Consider the following 18,811-nt stretch of genomic DNA (forward strand, 5'->3'; position numbering starts at 1 on the left):
AATGCCAAAGTGGAGCCCAATAGAAATTTATGTACTAACTGTATTGATGCTACTTTAAATAAAAGTCAATCTGTACAAATTGAACAAATTTCACCAAACAACGAGGGGAGAGTTATGCCGACTAACTCGCCTCACGTGTCAGTACCTACATCTCCCGCTCAGAGGGAGGTGCGTGATATTGTAGCGCCGAGTACATCTGGGCGGCCATTACAAATCACATTACAGGATATGGCTACTGTTATGACTGAGGTTTTGGCTAAATTACCAGAGCTAAGAGGTAAGCGTGATCACTCTGGGGTGAGAACAGAGTGCGCTGATAATATTAGGGCCATGTCAGACACTGCGTCACAGGTGGCAGAACATGAGGACGGAGAACTTCATTCTGTGGGTGACGGTTCTGATCCAAACAGACTGGATTCAGATATTTCAAATTTTAAATTTAAACTGGAAAACCTCCGTGTATTACTAGGGGAGGTGTTAGCGGCTCTGAATGATTGTAACACAGTTGCAATACCAGAGAAAATGTGTAGGTTGGATAAATATTTTGCGGTACCGACGAGTACTGAGGTTTTTCCTATACCTAAGAGACTTACTGAAATTGTTACTAAGGAGTGGGATAGACCCGGTGTGCCGTTCTCACCCCCTCCGATATTTAGAAAAATGTTTCCAAATAGACGCCACCACAAGGGACTTATGGCAAACGGTCCCTAAGGTGGAGGGAGCAGTTTCTACCTTAGCTAAGCGTACCACTATCCCGGTGGAGGATAGCTGTGCTTTTTCAGATCCAATGGATAAAAAGTTAGAGGGTTACCTTAAGAAAATGTTTGTTCAACAAGGTTTTATATTGCAACCCCTTGCATGCATTGCGCCGATCACGGCTGCAGCGGCATTCTGGATTGAGTCTCTGGAAGAGAACATTGGTTCAGCTACTCTGGACGACATTACGGACAGGCTTAGAGTCCTTAAACTAGCTAATTCATTCATTTCGGAGGCCGTAGTACATCTTACTAAACTTACGGCGAAGAATTCAGGATTCGCCATTCAGGCACGCAGGGCGCTGTGGCTAAAATCCTGGTCAGCTGATGTTACTTCTAAGTCTAAATTGCTTAATATACCTTTCAAAGGGCAGACCTTATTCGGGCCCGGGTTGAAAGAGATTATCGCTGACATTACAGGAGGTAAAGGCCATGCCCTGCCTCAGGACAAAGCCAAAGCCAAGACTAGACAGTCTAATTTTCGTTCCTTTCGTAATTTCAAAGCTGGAGCAGCATCAACTTCCTCTGCACCAAAACAGGAAGGAGCTGTTGCTCGCTACAGACAAGGCTGGAAACCTAACCAGTCCTGGAACAAGGGCAAGCAGACTAGGAAACCTGCTGCTGCCCCTAAGACAGCATGAATTGAGGGCCCCCGATCCGGGATCGGATCTAGTGGGGGGCAGACTTTCTCTCTTTGCCCAGGCTTGGGCAAGAGATGTTCAGGATCCCTGGGCGCTAGAGATAATATCTCAGGGATACCTTCTGGACTTCAAATACTCTCCTCCAAGAGAGAGATTTCATCTGTCAAGATTGTCAACAATCCAGACAAAGAAAGAGGCGTTTCTACGCTGCGTACAAGAGCTCTTGTTAATGGGAGTAATCCATCCAGTTCCACGATCGGAACAGGGACAGGGGTTTTACTCAAATCTGTTTGTGGTTCCCAAAAAAGAGGGAACTTTCAGACCAATCCTGGACTTAAAGATCCTAAACAAATTCCTAAGAGTTCCATCGTTCAAGATGGAGACTATTCGGACAATTTTACCTATGATCCAAGGGGGTCAGTACATGACCACTGTAGATTTAAAAGATACTTACCTTCACATACCGATTCACAAAGATCATTATCGGTACCTAAGGTTTGCCTTCCTAGACAGGCATTACCAGTTTGTGGCTCTTCCATTCGGATTGGCTACAGCTCCAAGAATCTTCACAAAGGTTCTGGGTGCTCTTCTGGCGGTACTAAGACCGCGGGGAATCTCGGTAGCTCCATACCTAGACGACATTCTGATACAAGCTTCAAGCTTTCAAACTGCCAAGTCTCATACAGAGTTAGTGCTGGCATTTCTAAGTTCACATGGATGGAAGGTGAACGAAAAGAAAAGTTCACTCGTTCCACTCACAAGAGTTCCCTTCCTGGGGACTCTTATAGATTCTGTAGAAATGAAGATTTACCTGACAGAGGACAGGCTAACAAGACTTCAAAGTGCTTGCCGCACCCTTCATTCCATTCAACACCCGTCAGTGGCTCAATGCATGGAGGGAATCGGCTTAATGGTAGCGGCAATGGACATAGTACCCTTTGCACGCTTACACCTCAGACCACTGCAACTGTGCATGCTAAGTCAGTGGAATGGGGATTACTCAGACTTATCCCCTTCTCTGAATCTGGATCAAGAGACCAGAAATTCTCTTCTATGGTGGCTTTCTCGGCCACATCTGTCCAGGGGGATGCCATTCAGCAGACCAGACTGGACAATTGTAACAACAGACGCCAGCCTTCTAGGTTGGGGTGCCGTCTGGAATTCTCTGAAGGCTCAGGGACAATGGAGTCAGGAGGAGAGTCTCCTGCCAATAAACATTCTGGAATTGAGAGCAGTTCTCAATGCCCTCCTGGCTTGGCCCCAGTTGACAACTCGGGGGTTCATCAGGTTTCAGTCGGACAACATCACGACTGTAGCTTACATCAACCATCAGGGAGGGACAAGAAGCTCCCTAGCTATGATGGAAGTATCAAAGATAATTCTCTGGGCAGAGTCTCACTCTTGCCACCTGTCAGCAATCCACATCCCGGGAGTGGAGAACTGAGAGGCGGATTTCTTAAGTCGTCAGACTTTTCATCCGGGGGAGTGGGAACTTCATCCGGAGGTCTTTGCCCAAATACTTCGACGTTGGGGCAAACCAGAGATAGATCTCATGGCGTCTCGACAGAACGCCAAGCTTCCTCGTTACGGGTCCAGATCCAGGGATCCAGGAGCAGTCCTGATAGATGCTCTGACAGCACCTTGGGACTTCAGGATGGCTTACGTGTTTCCACCCTTCCCGTTGCTTCCGCGATTGATTGCCAGAATCAAACAAGAGAGAGCATCAGTGATTCTAATAGCACCTGCGTGGCCACGCAGGACTTGGTATGCAGACCTGGTGGACATGTCATCCTGTCCACCTTGGTCTCTACCTCGGAAACAGGACCTTCTGATACAGGGTCCCTTCAAACATCAAAATCTAACTTCTCTGAAGCTGACTGCTTGGAAATTGAACGCTTGATTTTATCAAGACGTGGGTTTTCTGAGTCAGTTATTGATACCTTAATACAGGCTAGGAAACCTGTTACCAGAAAGATTTACCATAAGATATGGCGTAAATACCTATATTGGTGTGAATCCAAAGGTTACTCTTGGAGTAAGGTTAGGATTCCTAGGATATTGTCTTTTCTACAAGAAGGTTTAGAAAAGGGTTTATCTGCTAGTTCATTAAAGGGACAGATCTCAGCTCTGTCCATTCTGTTACACAAACGTCTGTCAGAAGTTCCTGACGTCCAGGCTTTTTGTCAGGCTTTGACCAGGATTAAGCCTGTGTTTAAAACTGTTGCTCCACCATGGAGTCTAAACCTTGTTCTTAAAGTGAATGTAAATTTTGATGTTTAAGTGCCCGGTTTTTAAAACTTTGATTATAAACAGGGGCACTTTAATTCATCAAAATTTACATTTCACTCCTGTTGTGACAAAAAACTTACCTTTTAAACTTCACAGCAGCTGCTGCTTCCTCCGGTCTCACAAGCCATTTCTGATGTCAGAAATGATTGATAGGTCATCCTCCAATCACAGATTCCCCCCCGGGGGATTCAGTGTCTGATTCACTGCTGTGATTGGAGGAAGCCAGATACATCATTTTAGACCCAGGAAGAGGCTTTGAAACAGGTGGAGGAAGCTGGAGCTGCTGTGAAGATTAAAAAGTAAGTTTATTTTCACAACAGGAGTGAAATGAAAATATTGATGAATTAAAGTGCCTCTGTTTTTAATCAAAGTTTTAAAAACCGGGCACTTTAGCATCAAAATTTACATTCACTTTAATGTTTTTCAGGGCGTTCCGTTTGAACCCCTTCATTCCATTGATATAAAGTTGTTATCTTGGAAAGTTCTATTTTTAATGGCTATTTCCTCGGCTCGAAGAGTCTCTGAATTATCAGCCTTACATTGTGATTCTCCTTATTTGATTTTTCATTCGGATAAGGTAGTCCTGCGTACTAAACCTGGGTTCTTACCTAAGGTAGTTACTAACAGGAATATCAATCAAGAGATTGTTGTTCCTTCTTTATGCCCAAATCCTTCTTCAAAGAAGGAACGTCTACTGCACAACCTGGATGTAGTCCGTGCTCTAAAATTTTACTTACAGGCAACTAAGGAATTTCGACAAACGTCTTCTCTGTTTGTCATTTACTCTGGGCAGAGGAGAGGTCAAAAAGCTTCCGCTACCTCTCTTTCTTTTTGGCTTCGTAGCATAATTCGTTTAGCTTATGAGACTGCTGGACAGCAGCCTCCTGAAAGAATTACAGCTCATTCTACTAGAGCTGTGGCTTCCACTTGGGCCTTCAAGAATGAGGCCTCTGTTGAACAGATTTGCAAGGCTGCAACTTGGTCTTCGCTTCATACTTTTTCCAAATTTTACAAATTTGACACTTTTGCTTCATCGGAGGCTATTTTTGGGAGAAAGGTTCTTCAGGCAGTGGTTCCTTCTGTATAAAGAGCCTGCCTATCCCTCCCGTCATCCGTGTACTTTTGCTTTGGTATTGGTATCCCAGAAGTAATGATGACCCGTGGACTGATCACACTTAACAGAAGAAAACATAATTTATGCTTACCTGATAAATTCCTTTCTTCTGTAGTGTGATCAGTCCACGGCCCGCCCTGTTTTTAAGGCAGGTAAATATTTTTTAATTTATACTCCAGTCACCACTTCACCCTTGGCTTTTCCTTTCTCGTTGGTCCTTGGTCGAATGACTGGGAGTGACGTAGAGGGGAGGAGCTATATGCAGCTCTGCTGGGTGAATCCTCTTGCACTTCCTGTTGGGGAGGAGTAATATCCCAGAAGTAATGATGACCCGTGGACTGATCACACTACAGAAGAAAGGAATTTTATCAGGTAAGCATAAATTATGTTTTTTGAAATGCTAGGATTTACCATCACTTTAAAGAGTATATCCACCCTGCTATTACTGAGTTGATGGCTTTCATGCCTCCAGCAGTTAAACACCGATGCATGCAAGTGGCAGAAGGTGTAATTTCACAGGCCTTTAGCTCATCAGGGACAATCCTCAGCAGCAATCCATCTAAATACCCTGCTCAGAAGGGGTACACTGAAATTTGAACTTTCCTTCTTCGAGGAAGTATTCTCAAACTCAGGGCCCCACTGCTAAAGACTGCTTTAATTCCAGGCTTGAGAATATACATACTTTATTGCAGAAAGTTTGAAGGCTTTCACAGACAATCCTTTCAGCTGGCAGGTCTTTGTTTAGCACAGCTGACAGTGTAGCCTGCGTTGTGGCAGCTACTGCTGTTTGGTGAGACGACCTCTCAGACCTTATTGCTGGAGAAGCCTCTTTGGAAGAGATCCAGTATGGCTTAAAAATGGTCAGGACTGTAAACAGACTTTTATGTGACGCAGCTGTGGAAATGACATCTGGGCACAAATATTTACATTATTTACTACTCACTATGCTATTGCTTTTTCTCCTGTTGCTGCAGCTCTTTAAAGCAGTGTTCCTAATTTATCCCATGGAATGTCTGATGGTGAAGCTTCTTCACCTCTTTGCATGGGGGCTGCTATCTTGGAGCACAGAAATCAGTGGTCATTTACTTATCAATGAGACTGTCAACTTTCTGACAGCTATATAATGTTGTTAAGGTTAGGGTGCATGATGCATAGCAGAAGCTGTACATGTTTGCAGTAGCAGCAATGCTCTTTAATATAAAGTGCTTTTTTAAACATATTTTGTGTAACGATAAAACTGTAAAAAATGCAAAAATGTAAAGCTCACATGATGTGTTATGCACACTAACTCCAGGCAAATGATACAGCTGTCAAAAAGTGGTCAATATTACTGATCTGTGAGTGTGCACTGCTTCTGTCACAGGCTGTGAAAATACGTGAGCTCCAAGATGGCGGCACCTAGTATGAAGAGGCAGAGCTTCAGTATCTGGCACCTTTTAAGCTATTAAAACAGGAGAACTGATTAGAAAGGAGCTGCAGGAGCAGTCTGAAATACAATAACATGGTGAGTAATTACTAATCTTTTGTAGTTGCACTTAGCAGTTTAATGTACCGTTAATGCAAAAAGTGCTGCAGGGTAAGATTTTGTTTGGAACAGGCTTTGATGCCGTTATTGCAACTGTCACTGGAGATAAAGGAGCGAAAGGCAGGATTAAGCCCGCATGGCACTTTTTTGCTCCTTTTGTCAGTCTAAGAGACAAAACTCTTCCTCCACATTAACCTAAAGGACAGATACCTCAAAAGTCTCCTGGAAGCCCAACTATTCTTGATTTGTATCCAAACAATCGAAGAAACACAATCCCACCTCAAGGTCCACATGAAGGTGCATTCCCAAAGCCAGAAGAGATCCCAATAGGGGGCAGATTGAACCTTTTTCAGAAGGACTGGCAGAAGTCTGTTCAAGACCATTGGTTTTCGGGGTACAGAATAAGACTTTGAGCAAAACCTTCTCAACTCTTGTCTCGAGTGCCTTGAGGTCCCTCCAAAGGCCAAAGCCTTTCTAGCTTGTGTAAAGGTCTTGGAAATTACGGAAGTGATTGCTCTTGTTCTGGATTTGGAAATGAATCAGGAGTTCTAGTTTTACCTTTTCATAGTACCCATTTTGGATCTCAAAACCGTAAAAAAAAAATCTAAAATCTTTTAACAATCAGCCGATTCACACTAATACTTCCTTTGGTACAGGAAAGTCAGCTAATGTCTACTGTCGACTTAAAAGATGGCAATTTACATAACCCTATTCACAGGAAAAACATTAGGTAACTTAGATTTGCCCTCTTAATGGGTATTAGCAGTTTGTGGCACTTCCTTTTGGGCTGGCAACCGTGCCCCCAGAGTCTTTGTAATCTTAGAACTTTTGCATTCCGACACTTTTACAGCAGTAGTGGAACTTGTAGTACCCTGGGGAAATAGCCTATAATATCACTTTCAAAAAACACATTATTTTGTGACTTCTGCTATTCATATCCGGCGAGTGAATAATTGGGAGGCGAACTTTCTCAGCTGCTAGTGTTTTCACCCAGAAGGTCTCTGAACCAGGAGCTATTCCACCAGATAGTGAAACGTTAGGGCATGCCAGATATAGATCTCTTAGGCCACCAGCTTGAACCCCAAACTGCCCTCGTATTGTGCCAGGACTTGGGATCCTCAGGCAGGTCAAACGTTCCTTGGTTGTACAATTAGATTTTTATCTTTCCTCCATTTTTGTTGCTATCCAGAGTGATTGGATCAAACAAAAGCAAGTGTGTCCTTGCAGGATTTGATATGCAAATCTGATTCAAATGCCCTCTTGGCCATCTTGGTGACTTCTTTTTTACAAGGCCCTTTCATTTATCAGGATCTCAAAGTGCTAAGTTTGAGGGCTACCTGATCAGGTTATTGATACTCTGAATTAAGCCAGAAAGCATGTTTCCAGGTGCATATATCAGAAGGCTTGGAAAATTGTTCCTAATGGATTCCACTGGAATTTCTAGAGTGCTACCATTTTTACAGGATGGTCTGGAGAAAATGGTGTATCAGCCAGTTTATTTTAAGGGACGGCTATCGCCTTATATGTTTTTGTATCATTGGACAAGTTTTCGGATATTCAGAAATTTAAGCCCTTGATTCTTAAAACATGCTTCTCCTCTGTTGAATCTTAATCTGGTTTTAAGGGTCCTTCAGGCACCTCTATTTGAACCTATGAATGGTCTAGACCTTCAGCTGTTATCATGGAATATTCTATTTCTCTTGTCAGTTTCTTCAGCCAGGATAATTTATGAGCTTTCAGCTCTATATTATTTTCCTCCTTACCTGATTTTTTAGTCAGAATAAGGCTGTTCTTCGAACCAGTTATTCTTTTCTTCCTAAAGTAGTATCTTTGGATGATGCCTGATCAGTAACATACCTATCTTAAAGTGATAGTAAACACCAAAAATGTTGTTGTTTAGAAAGATAGATAATCCCTTTTATTTACCATTCCCCAGTTTTGCGTAACCAACACTGTTATAGAAATATACTTTTCTTCTATAAGGTACGACGAGTCCACGGATTCATACTTTACTTGAGGGGATATTATCCTCCTGCTAACAGGAAGTGGCAAAGAGCACCACAGCAGAGCTGTCTATATAGCTCCTCCCTTAGCTCCACCCCCCAGTCATTCTCTTTGCCTACTCTAAGTACTAGGAAGGGTAAAGTGAAAGAGGTGATAAAATATTAGTTTTTAATTTCTTCAAGCAAGAGTTTTTTGTTTTAAATGGTACCAGTGTGTACTATTTACTCTCAGGCAGCAGATGGATGAAGACTTCTGCCTGGAGGATGATGATCTTAGCATTTGTCACTAAGATCCAGTGCAGTTCCCACAGAGGCTGAGGGGTACAGGAAACTTCAGTGTGAGGAACATTTTCATGCTACAAGCAGTGAGGTATGTTCAGTATTTTTTTCTGGAGAGACTGTGTATTTCAGAAAGGCTGACAGTATCCCCATGAGGGTAAGGGTAAGCAGTAATCCTAAGAGCTATGGAAGGGCATTACTAAGCTTGCATAAGGGGCTAATTAAAAAATGGTTGACACTGAGTTTTTGAATGTTTGTGGGCAAATGTTTTGTGAACTGGGAGTGCTGTTAACGTTTTTTGGTCAATAACGTTTTTTGGCAACTTTATTGAGGGTACACTTGGCTTATTTTTTGGGTCTCAGAACCCACATGGCTAGTTTAAAACCGCTCTGGTGCGGTTCTTTGAGGCTGTAAAGACATCGAGTACTATTTTCGCGCCTCAGATGCGCAGTTGTTTTTACTTAGCAAGCAGCAAGCTCCAACTCCTGAGGGCCCTTGTGGAAGTTTTGGGCCAAATCGAAGCTTTAACCCCATTTTTACAATCCCTGAGGGCAGGCAGGTGCCACAGCAGGGCTGTGGCGAGGTGCTGGGGGTGTTTTTTCCGGATTTAGGCCTTATTATCAATCCGGTTTGCACAATTAAGGGGTTAAATGTTTTACTTTCTTGTGGGGCAAACTTAACTACACAAATTGAGTCTGCTATCAAAAATGTGAAAAGTTTGGTGTATTTTATAGCAGTTTTTCTGAACGTGCATGCTTTTTTTCTCTTAAAGGCGCAGTACCGTTTTTTAAGATTATTTTTTCACTAAATAAAGAGTTTTCATGCCATAGGTCTGGTGTGAGAACAAATGCTGAGCCCTCTGACGCTTTATTAGCCATATCCGATGTACCCTCACAATGTTCTGAGTTGGGGGTGAGGAATTTGCTGTCTGAGGGAGATATTTCTGATTCAGGAAAGATGTTCCCTCAGACAGACTCAGATATGACGGCTTTTAAATTTAAACTAGAACACCTCCGCTTGTTGCTCAGGGAGGTTTTAGCGACTCTGGATGATTGTGACCCTATTGTAGTTCCAGAGAAATTGTGTAAAATGGACAGATTTCTAGAGGTTCCTGCCTACACTGATGTTTTTCCGGTTCCTAAGAGGATTTCGGACATTGTTACTAAGGAGTGGGATAGACCAGGTATTCCGTTCGCTCCCCCTCCTACTTTTAAGAAAATGTTTCCCATATCAGACGCCATGCGGGACTCGTGGCAGACGGTCCCTAAGGTGGAGGGAGCTATTTCTACCCTGGCTAAGCGTACAACTATTCCTATTGAGGACAGTTGTGCTTTCAAAGATCCTATGGATAAAAAATTAGAGGGTCTCCTAAAGAAAATATTTGTTCATCAAGGTTTTCTTCTCCAACCTATAGCGTGCATTGTTCCTGTAACTACTGCAGCTGATTTTTGGTTCAAGGCTCTGGAGGAGGCTCTTCAGGTTGAGACCCCATTAGATGATATTCTGGATAGAATTAGGACTCTCAAGCTAACTAATTCTTTCATTAGAGATGCCGCTTTTCAATTGGCTAAATTAGTGGCAAAGAATTCAGGTTTTGCCATTTTAGCGCGTAGAGCGTTATGGCTTAAGTCCTGGTCTGCTGATGTGTCATCAAAATCTAAGCTTTTAGCCATCCCTTTCAAAGGTAAGACCCTATTCAGGCCTGAACTGAAAGAGATCATTTCAGACCTCACTGGAGGGAAAGGCCATGCCCTTCCTCAGGATAAGACAAATAAGATGAGGACCAAACAAAATAATTTTCGTTCCTTTCGAAACTTCAAAGGTGGTCCCTCTACCTCTTCCCCTGCTGCAAAACAAGAGGGGAATTTTGCTCAATCCAGGTCAGTCTGGAGAACTAACCAGACTTGGAACAAAGGTAAACAGGCCAAGAAGCCCGCTGCTGCCACCAAGACAGCATGAAGGGGTAGCCCCCGATCCGGGACCGGATCTAGTAGGGGGCAGACTTTCTCTCTTTGCTCAGGCTTGGGCAAGAGACGTTCAGGACTCCTGGGCTTTAGAAATCTTAACCCAGGGGTATCTTCTTGATTTCAAAGATTCTCCTCCAAGGGGGAGATTCCATCTTTCTCAATTGTCTGCAAACCAGACAAAAAGAGAGGCGTTCTTACGCTGTGTAGAAGACCTATATACCATGGGAGTGATCCGCCCAGTTCCGAAAGCAGAACAGGGGCAGGGGTTTTACTCCAATCTGTTTGTGGTTCCCAAAAAAGAGGGAACCTTCAGACCAATTTTAGATCTCAAGATCCTAAACAAATTCCTCAGAGTCCCATCCTACAAGATGGTGACCATTTGGACTATTTTACCAATGATCCAGGAGGGTCAATATATGACCACCGTGGACTTAAAGGATGCGTATCTACACATCCCTATACACAAAGATCATCACCAGTTCCTCAGGTTCACCTTTCTGGACAAGCATTACCAGTTTGTGGCTCTTCCCTTCGGGTTGGCCACAGCTCCCAGAATTTTCACAAAGGTGCTAGGGTCCCTTCTGGCGGTTCTAAGGCCACGGGGCATAGCAGTGGCGCCTTATCTGGACGATATCTTAATTCAGACGTCGACTTACCAACTAGCCAAGTCTAGCACGGGCATCGTGTTGGCTTTTCTAAGATCTCACGGGTGGAAGGTGAACGTAAAAAAAGAGTTCACTTATCCCTCTCACAAGAGTTCCATTCCTGGGAACTCTGGTAGATTCGGTGGACATGAAAATTTTTCTGACGGAGGTCAGGAAATCAAAGATTTTAACCAACTGCCGAGCTCTTCATTCCATTCCTCGGCCGTCAGTGGCTCAGTGTATGGAGGTTTTTCGGACTAATGGTAGCGGCAATGGACATAGTTCCGTTTGCTCGCTTGCATCTCAGACCACTGCAACTATGCATGCTCAAACAGTGGAATGGGGATTATGCAGATTTATCTCCTCAGATAAATCTGGATCAAGAGACCAGAGACTCTCTTCTTTGGTGGTTGTCACAGGATCATCTGTCCCAGGGAATGTGTTTCCGCAGGCCAGCGTGGGTCATAGTGACGACGGACGCCAGCCTATTGGGATGGGGTGCAGTCTGGAATTCCCTGAAAGTACAGGGTTTGTGGACTCAGGAGGAGGCTCTCCTCCCGATAAATATTCTAGAACTGAGAGCGATATTCAACGCGCTTCAGGCGTGGCCTCAGCTGACTTCGGCCAGATTCATAAGATTCCAGTCGGACAATATCACGACTGTAGCATATATCAATCATCAGGGGGGAACAAAGAGTTCTCTAGCGATGATAGAGGTTACCAAAATAATTTGATGGGCAGAGACTCACTCTTGCCATCTATCAGCAATCTATATCCCAGGAGTGGAGAACTGGGAAGCGGATTTTCTAAGTCGTCAGACTTTTTATCCCGGGGAGTGGGAACTCCATCTGGAGGTGTTTGCACAATTGATTCATCAATGGGGCACACCAGAATTGGATCTGATGGCGTCTCGTCAGAACGCCAAACTTCCTTGTTACGGGTCCAGGTCAAGGGATCATCAGGCAGTACTGATAGATGCTCTAGCAGTACCCTGGTCATTCAACCTGGCTTATGTATTTCCACCATTTCCTCTCTTTCCTCGTTTGATTGCCAGAATCAAACAGGAGAGAGCCTCAGTGATTTTGATAGCACCTGCGTGGCCACTAAGGACTTGGTATGCAGACTTCTGGACATGTCATCTCTTCCACCATGGACTCTGCTACTGAGACAGGACCTTCTGATTCAAGGTCTGTTCCAGCATCCAAATCTAGTTTCTCTGCGGCTGACTGCTTGGAGATTGAACGCTTGATTTTATCCAAGCGGGGTTTCTCTGAGTCGGTCATAGATACCTTGATTCAGGCTCGAAACCTATCACTAGGAAAATTTATCATAAGATATGGCGTAAATATCTTTATTGGTGCGAATCCAAGGGCTACTCATGGAGTAAGATCAGAATTCCTAGGATTTTGTCCTTTCTCCAAGAAGGATTGGAGAAGGGCCTATCAGCTAGTTCCTTAAAGGGACAGATATCTGCTTTGTCAATTCTACTGCACAAGCGTCTGGCAGATGTTCCAGACGTTCAGTCGTTCTGTCAGGCTTTAGTTAGAATCAAGCCTGTGTTTAAACCTGTTGCTCTGCCATGGAGTTTGAATTTAGTTCTTAAAGTTCTTCAAGGGGTTCTGTTTGAACCTATGCATTCCATAGATATTAAGCTTCTATCTTGGAAAGTTCTGTTTTTAGTTGCTATCTCTTTGGCTCGAAGAGTTTCTGAACTATCTGCATTGCAATGCGACTCGCCTTATCTTGTTTTCCATGCTGATAAGGTGGTTTTGCGTATGAAACCTGGATTCCTTCCTAAGGTTTTTACTAATAGGAATATCAATCGGAAAATTGTTGTTCCTTCTCTGTGTCCTAATCCTTCCTCTAAGAAGGAGCGTCTGTTGCACAACTTGGACGTGGTTCGTGCTTTGAAGTTTTACTTGCAAGCAACCAAAGATTTCCGTCATACATCTTCTTTGTGTGTTGTCTATTCTGGAAAACGTAGAGGTCAAAAAGCTATGGCTACCTCTCTTTCTTTTTGGTTGAAAAGAATCATCCGTTTGGCATACGAGACTGCTGGACAGCAGCCTCCTGAAAGGATTACAGCTCACTCTACTAGAGCGGTGGCTTCCACATGGGCTTTTAAAAATGATGCTTCTGTTGAACAGATTTGTAAGGCTGCGACTTGGTCTTCGCTTCATACCTTTTCCAAATTTTCCAAATTTGATACTTTTGCTTCTTCGGAGGCTATTTTTGGGAGAAAAGTTCTTCAAGCAGTGGTGCCTTCTGTTTAACCATCTGTCTTGTCCCTTCCGTTCATCCGTGTCCTGTAGCTTTGGTATTGTATCCCACAAATAAAGGATAAATCCGTGGACTCGTCGTACCTTATAGAAGAAAAGTAAATTTATGCTTACCTGATAAATTAATTTCTTCTATGGTACGACGAGTCCACGGCCCGCCCTGTCATTTTAAGACAGATTATGTGTTTTGATTTTAAACTTCAGTCACCTCTGCACCTTTTAGTTTGTCCTTTTTCTTCCTGTACCTTCGGTCGAATGACTGGGGGGTGGAGCTAAGGGAGGAGCTATATAGACAGCTCTGCTGTGGTGCTCTTTGTCACTTCCTGTTAGCATGAGGATAATATCCCCACAAGTAAAGGATGAATCCGTGGACTTGTCGTACCATAGAAGAAATTAATTTATCAGGTAAGCATAAATTTACGTTTTACCTCTGTAATTACCTTGTATCTAAGCTTCTGTTAACTGCCTCCTTATCTCAGATCTTTTCATAGACTTGCATTTCAGGCAATTAGTGCTGACAATTAATTCCACGTGCGTGAGCACAATGTTATTTATATGAAACACATGAACTAACACCCTCTAGCAAGTAAATTTGATGATAAAAGTAAATTAGAAAGTTTTTTTAAAATTACCTGCCCTATCTGAAACATAAAAATTTTATTTGGACTTTACTATCCCATTAACCGTTTGATCCCACCCCCATAACATGATGGTCTTGTGTACTTTAGTACTTAAAGGGACACTGAACCCACATTTTTTCTTTCGTGATTCAGATAGAGCATGCAGTTTTAAGCAACTTTCTAATTTACTCCTGATTCATTTTTCTTCGTTCTCTTGTTATCTTTATTTAAAAAAGAAGGCATCTAAGCTAAGGAGCCAGACAATTTTTGGTTCAGACCCTGGACAGCACTTGCTTATCGATGGGTGCATTTATACACCAATCAGCAAGAACAACCCAGGTTGTTCACCAAAAATGGGCCACATCTAAACTTACATGTTTTGCTTTTCAAATAAAGATACCAAGAGAGTGAAGAATATTTAATAGGAGGAAATTACAAGGTTGCTTAAAATTTCATGCTCTATCTGAATCACGAAAGAAAAAATTTGGGTTCAGTGTCCCTTTAAGTATAGATTCCCACATGTGATGTCTTCTGGGCTCTCAACATCTTTTGAAAGAAGACTAAATTCATGCTTACCTGATACATTTTTCTTTCATAATGGTGAGAGTCCACAAGCCCCGCACTTTATTTTGAACAGTTGGCAGCAGTACTTATTTTGCATTTAGTTTGTCCCATTTTGTCTTTCCTGTTTTCTGTTTTCTCCATCTCTTTGGCTATATGTATGACTTAGAATTCAGGGTAAGTGGGAGTTATTTAACGCTTTCCCATTTGGACTAAATTGTCTACATTGGAACTAAGTTCAGATGAAAATAAAAAATTGAAATCATGTGATTGCATGATTTCAATGATGGGATCGGGTCGGGGGGAGTGCCTGTGACCATAGGCACGCCCTCCAGCCCGCAATCCCATTTACCAAGTCACTATGGTTTCAGGACAGCCAAACGGCTAGGATGTTCCATGCCTTCCCAATGGCGCTAAAGCCCAGTGCAGTTAGGATGGCATGGAACATCCTAATGGCAGGAAAGGGTTAAAGCATGTGTTATGAGTGTTTTTGCCGCCTCTTAGTGGACTGGAGGGAATTCCACGCATTTGACTTTGTGTCCTCTCAACATCATGAAAGAAATTAATTTATAAGATAAGCCTACATTTATTTATTTTTGAGCATTCTATTTTTTTGGACAGTCTACTTGAAATTTAATACAATTTTACCTCTGTGATTACCTTGTATCTAAGCCTCTGCAGACTGCCCCCTTATCTTAGGATGAAATGCAAGTTTGTATAAAGTACCATGGCTGACTCATGCATAACTCCACGGGAGTGAGCACAATGTGGCACACACAGACTAGCTCTCTCTAGCTGTGAAAAGATAATAAAATGCACTGAAATAAGAGGTGGCATTAAATGGCTTAGAAATCAGCCTATGAGCCTACATAGGTTTAGTATTCAACAAAGAATACCAAGAGAAGAAAGCAAATTAGATGATAAAAGTAAATTGGAAAGTTGTTTAAAATTGCATGCCCTATCTGAATGATGAAAGTTTAATTTTGACTTTACTGTCAATTTAAGTATCATTTAATTGTGTATTTCTCAGTAGTTTGATGATGCAGTCTTGTACTGTACCTGTATTGTTTTATTTTACCTTACTTTATTTCTTATCAAACATTTTGCATTTCAGAAGGTTTTTCAGGTTGGTCCCAGCCAGTCATTGGTAATCATGCCATACATCACCCTCTGCCAGAGACGGTTGCATTTTCTCAACACCAACAAATGGAGAGGGATGATTCTGGAATATTGAATCCTTCCAACATATTCCACCAACCAATACCCAGCAACTTTGTTGATTTTTCCAAAGTAAGTTATTTTCTATTATGTACAAGTATAAAAGGTTTGCCTGTTTCCATATGTAAATAAATTCTTACATGCATGGCATAGTGAAATTGAGTTTTGTTTTACATGACGGAACTTAGGTTACCTCCATTTGAAGACTAGTTTACTTGTGAATTAACTATTATTCTACCCTTCCACTAAAACACTTTACAAAAATGTCAGGCAAAAAGATTCCAAGAATTGCTTTTACGCAATTTTTAGCATGGTCTAAACTGAAGTTTGATGGCATGGCAGTAGGATATTCTAATGTTTTTCAATTTGAAGTTTTCGTGTCATTTGGAATTACTCTTCCGAGAAAAATTTATAAATCTTTCCCTTTAAGTATTATTCACTTTTTTGTTAGCTTAAAGGGACACTGAACCCAAATTTTTTCTTTCATGATTCAGATAGAGCATGCAATTTTGAGCAACTTTTTAATTTACTCCTATTATCAATTATTCTTCATTCTCTTGCTATCTTTATTTGAAAAGCAAGAATGTAAGTTTAGAAGCCGGCTCCTTTTTTGTTCACAACCTGGGTTGTCCTTGCTGATTGGACAGCACCAATAAACAAGTGTTGTCTACGGTTTTGAATCAAAAATTGGCTTGCTCCTTTGCTTAGATGCCTTATTTAAAAAAAAGATAGCAAGAGAACGAAGAAAATTTTATAATAGTCAATTAGAAAGTTACTTAAAATTACATGCCCTATCTGAATCACGAAATAAAAAATTTGGGTTTAGTTTCTCTTTAAGCTCTGTTTCTACATATTTGCAGTTTGGTGACTTGAACCATAGGTTAAGTTTGTATTTTTCACAGAAGATAGATGAATGAGGCATTTGTGTGGATTTCTTCCTATCCATAGACAATATGTTTCCCTATGTGATGTCAAGTACCTTTGTTGCAAGGCACAGCAATGTATTTGAAGATTTACTAAGATGAAAAAGTAAACTTGAAAGTTTGGTTTTACCAAATTATACGTTATTATAGTGTGCAGTAAAATTATTTTAAAAAAAATATATAACCTTATTGTTCCTTAACTTAAAAAAAAAAAATAGGCGCATTGCTACTAGAAAATTAAATACATGTAACTGAATAATTAGTATAAATTATATCAGAAGGGATAATGGTGGGGTACCAAATGAATACTATGATAGTTATTACAATCACACCTGTAATTCTTGTTAGCTAATCCTATAATTCAAAAATGATTGTCCTTGTATCATATTTAAGCAGTTTTGATAAACACATTTTTCTTCATAAATGGAAAGAGTCCACAGCTGCATTCATTACTTTTGGGAATTTAGAACTTGGCCACCAGGAGGAGGCAAAGACACCCCAGCCAAAGGCTTAAATAATCCTCCCCCTATTCTCATCCCCCAGTCATTTTTTGCCTTTCGTCCCAGGAGGTTGGCAGAGAAGTGTCAGAAGTTTTTTCGATAGTCTCTTATGGAGGGTAGTACTCTTAGGCATGGTACTGGAGTTTTGAGTAGTCCTGTCAGTCTCTCAGTGAGAGCCTGGGTGAAAGTTAGAGTCCGGAGATGCAGGGGGAGAGTTTCTGCGAAACCATCCCGACTCATATTAACAGTTTCACAAGCAATCAGTGTGGACGAGTTTTCAAGTGTGACAGATAGTAGCGTCGCCTCTGCCTGCTTTTTTTCTCTCAAGTCCATGGCAGAGGCGACGCTACTATCTGTCACACTTGAAGGGCCTTGTTCCTGTTCCAAGGCGTTGATTCCGGTAAGACCGTTTCATCATGGATGTATTGTAATTTCAACTGTTAATCCGAGAGGGGCTACAACCTTTCGGGGATAACTTTAACATCTCAGTGTGGCTCCTTTTTGTATCTAGGAATCAAGGGTCAATATCTCCTGAGGGGGATTATTGAACAGGGGGGTTTATAATCATGTTATGTGATTCTGTCTGCTACTGTGCAGTGTTGCTTCAGCTCATGGCTATTTTGGTACATAACGGCCTATGTCTAGTGACGCAGCCTTTTCGGGTGCGCTTTTGCATGGACTGCACGGTTTACCTTGTGACCCCATTTCCATTTTCCTGACCGTGTGGCGACGGAGAAATCCTGGTCCACTTGTGTCTGGTTCTCCTGAGGCAGCAGTGTCCCAGTTATGGAAGCTTCTTGAAGACGGATGTCTCTGATTTCGACTCAAATGGAAAAACAAACTGTGCTAAATTTCCCGATGTCTTATATAACCAAATATCATAAATAAAAATGGCCACAATCTTTCAACAATCTATGTTACATAAATCACACGTAAATTGCGATATAGTAAAGAAAACCAAGCTATGTTATGGATACATGAACTAGTTTGAATACCAAATGTAGATGACCAGTCTATTAGCCGTAATGTACCTCAATGTAAACTCTGCAATGGCAGAGGGTAAGTCACAGGTACAACCTTAAGCTCTGTGTTTCAGGGATAGAAGAAATCCGTTGTGGTGCTGTGACAATGAGTGTCCGTTAAGTGTTAACAGATGGATGTTTTCCTTAAATGCCGCTTTGTTGATACTGAGTTCTCAGAAAAGCAGAGAGATGCACTCAACTAGGCTTAGAACTGAAGCTGGAAATACTTCCTTGCTTAGTCCCTCCTTACTCCCAGGGTACAAACTCTTTCTGCACACTATGCCTTTCACAAAGGTAAAATCTCCTGTAGCATATCAGTCTGATCCTGCCAAATGACAGTCCAGCGCCGAAATACCAGGCAAATCTCCTTTGAACAAGGGAAAACAAACCCCAGACTTACGTTGATACTGAGTTCTCTCCCCTCAGTTGTACGTATACACATGCAAGACAAAAGACAGAGAAGTGCACTCT

General features: G+C 42.0%; 1 protein-coding gene across 1 annotated transcript in view; it reads left to right on the plus strand.

Moving 5' to 3' along the window:
* The window catches only part of ANKHD1 (ankyrin repeat and KH domain containing 1), a gene marked incomplete in the record, with an annotated part of 1,187,903 nt that overhangs the window by 1,148,257 nt on the left and 20,835 nt on the right, over positions 1–18,811 (plus strand). Inside the window, 1 exon segment of the mRNA XM_053717232.1 lies at positions 15,792–15,967. Within this exon segment, the coding sequence (XP_053573207.1) occupies positions 15,792–15,967 (176 nt within the window).

This window comes from Bombina bombina, chromosome 6 (assembly GCF_027579735.1).
Source record: "Bombina bombina isolate aBomBom1 chromosome 6, aBomBom1.pri, whole genome shotgun sequence".
NCBI classification, from domain to species: domain Eukaryota; kingdom Metazoa; phylum Chordata; class Amphibia; order Anura; family Bombinatoridae; genus Bombina; species Bombina bombina.